General features: G+C 31.0%; 1 protein-coding gene across 1 annotated transcript; it reads left to right on the forward strand.

The window, feature by feature from the left end:
- The first annotated feature begins 1,628 nt into the window (after nt 1–1,628).
- LOC111901159 (plant UBX domain-containing protein 8) lies at nt 1,629–5,115 on the forward strand. Its single transcript, XM_023897038.2, has 10 exons — nt 1,629–1,811; nt 2,395–2,456; nt 2,533–3,133; nt 3,202–3,317; nt 3,441–3,654; nt 3,758–3,991; nt 4,079–4,210; nt 4,277–4,420; nt 4,644–4,700; nt 4,833–5,115. Exons 1-10 carry the CDS (start codon nt 1,728–1,730, stop codon nt 4,938–4,940), a joined length of 1,752 nt encoding a protein of 583 aa, XP_023752806.1. The 5' UTR covers nt 1,629–1,727; the 3' UTR covers nt 4,941–5,115.
- Nucleotides 5,116–5,804: the final 689 nt, after the last annotated feature.

A 5,804-nucleotide genomic window follows, 5' to 3' on the forward strand; every position in this document is an offset into this window, starting at 1 on the left:
TGGTCTATAATGTTGGTAAACTTTTAACAACTTATCCGAAATATTTGTTTGTAATTCAAATTTAATTTATTATTATATAATTTATTTTATTTTTCAATTTTATTATAATCAAGTTAAAACTATTTATTTAAAATTTTGGAATATATATATATATATATATATATATATATATATATATATATATATATATATATATATATATATATTACTATATTGTACTATTTGACTACGAAATAATATTTTTTACTCAAAATTGTAACTATATAGTACTATTTATAAAATTAACATATATTAAAATTACATCTTAAATGGTTTCTAATCACAACTTACGCATGAATAAAATTAAAATATAATTATTGATTTAATAGTACTTTTAAATATTATTATAATCAACTAGTTTAAAAAATTTGTGGTTGATAATTTTTTTTTTAATTTTGATAGATTATTTACAATATCATCCATTTTCATTTTTATAAGGTATTTTACATAACTTATATAATTATGTTACTATTAATTATTAATATTCTTAACTAATTATAAAACTACTTTTATTACGAAAAATCATGAAGGACTATATAGTCTAGGTAGAAAGTTTTATTATTTTTATATTTATTTTATATTAATGAACCAAATTTTAATCTTTATTTGAAAATATCTGAAAAGTTATGAAAATTTTAAATGAGTGTTATGTAAGTAAAGTGATACCTATTATATTATATTAGACATATACACATGTGTTACATGTGATATAATTATATGTTTAAACCATTGACAAGTATATGCTATTGTAAATAGATGTCATTGTTATCATGTTTAACATTTTCATTGATACTCTCTTGCAGTTATCAGACATTTATAACATTTGCAATGAAAACATTCTTACTGTATAAATATATTAACTGAGCTTATTATAAATTAAAAGAAAAAATATATACTTAATATATATATATATATATATATATATATATTCTTTTTATACTACTAGAAACATATAAAATTATATATATGATTATGTTTATGACCTATTTCACAACTAAAATTGATACCGTATTTGAATTAACCAATTAAATACTATTAGTTAAAAATATGATGAGTGAGGTAAAATTATAAATTTAAATACATTACGACCAACATCCTTTAAAAGTAACATCTAATTTCCATTAAACAACTAAGTACAATTACCTTAAAAAGCTTTCGAGTTATAATATATAAGGATAAATTGTAGAGTAGTATTAACTAAAAACCATATTGAACTATAATAAAAAAAAATCATATTTAAATTTTACTATAAATTTGAAACAAACAACTGTTTTAAAAAAAGTTAGTCAAAATTTAAAATTTATATAAAATGATAAAAAATTAACATAGATACATAATAATAAGAAAATATAACTTTATTATATTAATCATTATTTAATTCTTTTTTAAAAACACCTTTTTAAGAAGGGTAAATATTTATGTAATGAAAAATCAAAATATGATTGTTCAAAATTTAAAAAGTTGAAATTTCATCATTTTCAAACTCCAAGTGGTAAAAGTTTCAACAATAATAGTGTAGGGGCTAAACATGCCATTAACAAGAGACCGTCATTTGTTTCCTAGATAAATACAAACGACTCGCTATTTATATTTCCTTCCTCACCCACAGCCAGATTTTAATCGTTCATATAACTTTATATATATCTTCTTCTCAAGTGAAGAATAACCTGTTCTGTAAAATTCCGTCGATGGCGACACCTAATCAAGAAGCAATCGAGACATTCATGAGCATCACCGGTTCATCTGAATCGGTTGCTATACAGAAACTCACGGTAATTACACTAAATCTTCATCTAAATCGCGTCACTGATCATATAGTTTTTCTTTTCCTTTTTTTCCTTGTTGATTAATTGACATCGTTTATTTGATTTGTTATGGTACCTATTAGCAGTGTCAATACGTGCTTATATGTTATCTCGAGCTTGATTTTCGATGTTAGAATAGAATGTAGGGGTTAGTTTTTAACTATTCCCTAATTTTTAGTTTCATCCGAATAAACTGATTCCATATAGATGCAATTTTGATTTACTATGTTATTGTAGAAAGGGCTAGGGCTTGATTTCAAAATTAGCACTTATATACACAAAAGTGGTAGGGTTTTCTTGCATATCGAATCTCCGAACATTACTTGTTACGAAGTTCAATCAAGGTAGCGATTTTTTGTTGGTTCCTGTTTGTAAGCAACTTGTTTGGCATTAAAAAGGTCAACAAGTGAGATTATCTCAAAATGGTCTAATTTTGCATTTGCTTTGGTGAGGATTCATGGCTTTGAGGATTTTTGCTTCATGTTTTCTTGGATTTAAGTTTTTAAATTTCAAAGTTTACTAAGATATTTGCTATCTATATTTCTATCAGGAGCATGGGGGAGATCTCAATGTAGCTGTTAATGCACATTTCACTGAAGGAGATAGAAACATGTTAGTTTTTCTTCACTATTTAAGTTCACAACTTCCATCTTACTTTCTGACTCATGTTTCACTTATGTAATTATAGCAGACAGGCAACCTCCATTGCTGCTCCACCTGAGGATTTCATGGACATAGATGATCCAACTCTTCCAGCTCAGAGACCTCCTCTCTCCCTCTTTCCTTCTGCTAGAGATATCAACATCAACCCATTCTCTCTTCTTGATCCAAACTTCACAAGAAGTATATTCGATAGTGGGCCAGGGTTCAGGGGTAGTGAACCATTTGTGTCTCATCCAAGAGAAGTGAGGCAGATTCCAATTGAGGTCAAGGATGGGCCAAGTACAGAATCAGATCATTCTGGACATGCTCCAAGAATCGAAGATGTCACAGAGACAACAACAGAAAATGTCCCAGAAACCCGTGCACATGTGATAATCGATGATGATGATGATGATGAAGACTTTCCAACTTCTCTTCCATCACGTGCAGGTGTAAACACTCGTTTGACAGCAAGTGCTCCTGGAATCGGTGATTCCCATGATCATGGAATTGAAGAAGAGATGATTCGAGCTGCAATTGAGGCTTCCAAACAGGATTCCCAGATGAGTCAAAGGGATGTTGCTGTACCTAATCTAAGGCAATTGGAAGATCCTGAACTAGCACAAGCAGTTTCTCTATCTTTGAAGGTTTGTGTCTAATCTCATTTTATATTTTATTTCCTTCATCCTTAACATTGATCTTTTGGCCTTTGCAGACTGCTGAGCAAGAAAAAGCCTTACGCCAGCTAGGATCTGAAGTGGGACCATCAGAACCAAGAGGTTCTAAGTTTGAGGTGGAAGAAGTGGACACATTATCAGCCTCAAATGGAAGGTAAGTTTATTAGATATCATATTATAGAATGTAGTAATGACCTATTCCCTTACCTTGCTCATTCCATTCCATCATACTATGGAATCAATGTAGTTATGACAAAAGTATGCAAATGTGAAATAGGTTGGATGTGGGGAGCAGCTCATTGATTCCAGATGAAGTTGAAGATGTAGAAGATCAACCTTTGGTTAGAAACAGGATTCGTTTTATGGCTTCCACCTCTACTGACTCTGCAAAAGACAAAGACATTGAAGAAGTAAACTTGAGCTCACCTTCAAGTCCTCAACATCAACCAATCATCAATCCTCCTCCAAACAATGCCAATGAATTCCATGAAGTATCTCTCTTTCATCTTTTCATCTCTATCAAATCATTATCAACAAATATATAATCCATTTTAAATAATACATACACAAATAATCATTATTTTTGTCTTATAGTGGGGAGGCATCTCATCTTTAGAACACGATGAAGCAGTGATGCTTGAGGCTGCATTATTTGGTGGAATCCCTGAAGGCACTGGATATAGTGTAAATGTCCCATATGCCCCTCATCAATTCATGCAAAATGGTTTGATTGATGGACATGGAGGAGGTCTAGGATCTTATCCTAGGCCTGCGCCACGCCCTCCCTCACCCTCTCTCACTGCTCAACGTTTAATACGCGAACAACAGGTGCATTACTACATTTCATTAACACAAAATCCCTAAGAAATTACGATTTTGCCATTACTGACAAATAAATAAAATACATAATCTCAGGATGATGAGTATCTTGCATCATTACAAGCTGACAGAGAAAAGGAATTACTAGAACAGTCAGCCAAAGAAGCTGCCATGGAAGAAGAAAGGAGAAAAGAGGAAGAGGCTCGCATTAAGTTAGAAGAAGAACAGGTGAGCCTGTTTAATACTTTATAGTTTATAAACTTTGTGGTAAATGACCATTTTGCCCTTTTTCAGGAAATTGAAAGACAATTAGCAGCAAAAGAAGCTTCCCTTCCTCACGAACCTTCTCCTGATGATGAAAATGCTGTCACCCTTCTTGTCCGCATGCCCGATGGAAGCCGCCGTGGTCGCAGATTTCTCAGAACCGACAAATTACAGGTACAATGTTTGCAAATTTACAATTTTACCCTTTTGTCACATTAAAAGTAAGTACAAGAGTTATTTACATTTTTAGTCTGATTTTTGTAACCTTTTTGATCCTTATTCTAAGTAAAATGACTACTATCCATAAATAAGGACTAAAATTGCCAAATTATAATATACTCAGGGACCAATATTGTAATTCAATAAAATTTCTAATTTGTTTTTTTTTTTTTGGCAGTATCTTTTCAACTTCATCGATGTTGCGAGAGTGGTGAAGCCTGGTTCATACAGATTGGTATAACATTTTTTCAAGATGTCTTCTTTATACTTTTCTTTGATCATTTTATAAAATATGTTTTGGATTAATATATATGGTTGACCGAAGGGTCAAATGTGGTTTGACTATTTTTGTTGACTTTTAATGTAGGTGAGACCCTACCCTCGCCGGGCATTTAGTGATGGAGAAAGTAGCTTAACTTTGGATGAACTTGGTTTGTCTAGCAAACAAGAAGCGTTATTTCTGGAGTCTATTTAGAATATTATGATATTATTTGAATAGTTTTTATTATTAAGAAAACATATAGACCTCATTAAAATACGTATACGGTAATTATGTTTGTGGTTGGAGATGTTTGGTATGTTTTGAATTTTGTATTTAAAAAGTTGATATTGGATCGATGTTATTATGTGGGTGGAATTGTTGGGTTTTATTTGGTTGTGTGTTGCCAAACATTTAGTGTATGGATTTATTGATGTTTTTGTTTGAGCTAAATTCGTTTGGGACTAGCCTTGTTTATCAGATCGGTTCTTGTAGAACGGTGCTACTGGTTCCCCAAACTGAGTTGTGGATGAACATTGATATATTTTTTGGTATATATACAAAGGGTTAAATGTAAGAAGTAATAATGTAATTAAATTTATGTGTATTATATATAACTAGTAATTGAGCCCGCGGTTTGCTGCGGGTTTTTAAGTGTTTTTGTTATGAAAGTAGATGACGGAAAATCAGATTATATATACCACGAGGAATCGAGGATACTGAATAGCCACGGAGGTTTAGAAAACGAACGAGTGGAAGTGAAATTTTCGAAAGTTGAAGACGGAGAGGGTGAAAGTGATATTTTAAAAAGTAAAAAGATGGAATATATCATTTTATAAAATAGAAGGGGTCCAAGTGACGGATAATGCAAAGTTGAGGATAAAAGATGAAGAGGTAAAAATGATATTTTACAAAGTTGGAGGTGGAGGGGGTGAAAGTGATACTTTAAAAAGTAAATTGATAGAAATATTATCTTACAAAATAGAGGGGTTGCAAGTAGCGGATTATATAAAATAGTATCAACTATAGTGACTTTTTCTATTGAGAGAGTAAAGTAAATTTCTAAAAGATAGAGGGGTG

This window comes from Lactuca sativa, chromosome 6, assembly GCF_002870075.4.
Source record: "Lactuca sativa cultivar Salinas chromosome 6, Lsat_Salinas_v11, whole genome shotgun sequence".
Taxonomy (NCBI): Eukaryota; Viridiplantae; Streptophyta; class Magnoliopsida; order Asterales; family Asteraceae; genus Lactuca; species Lactuca sativa.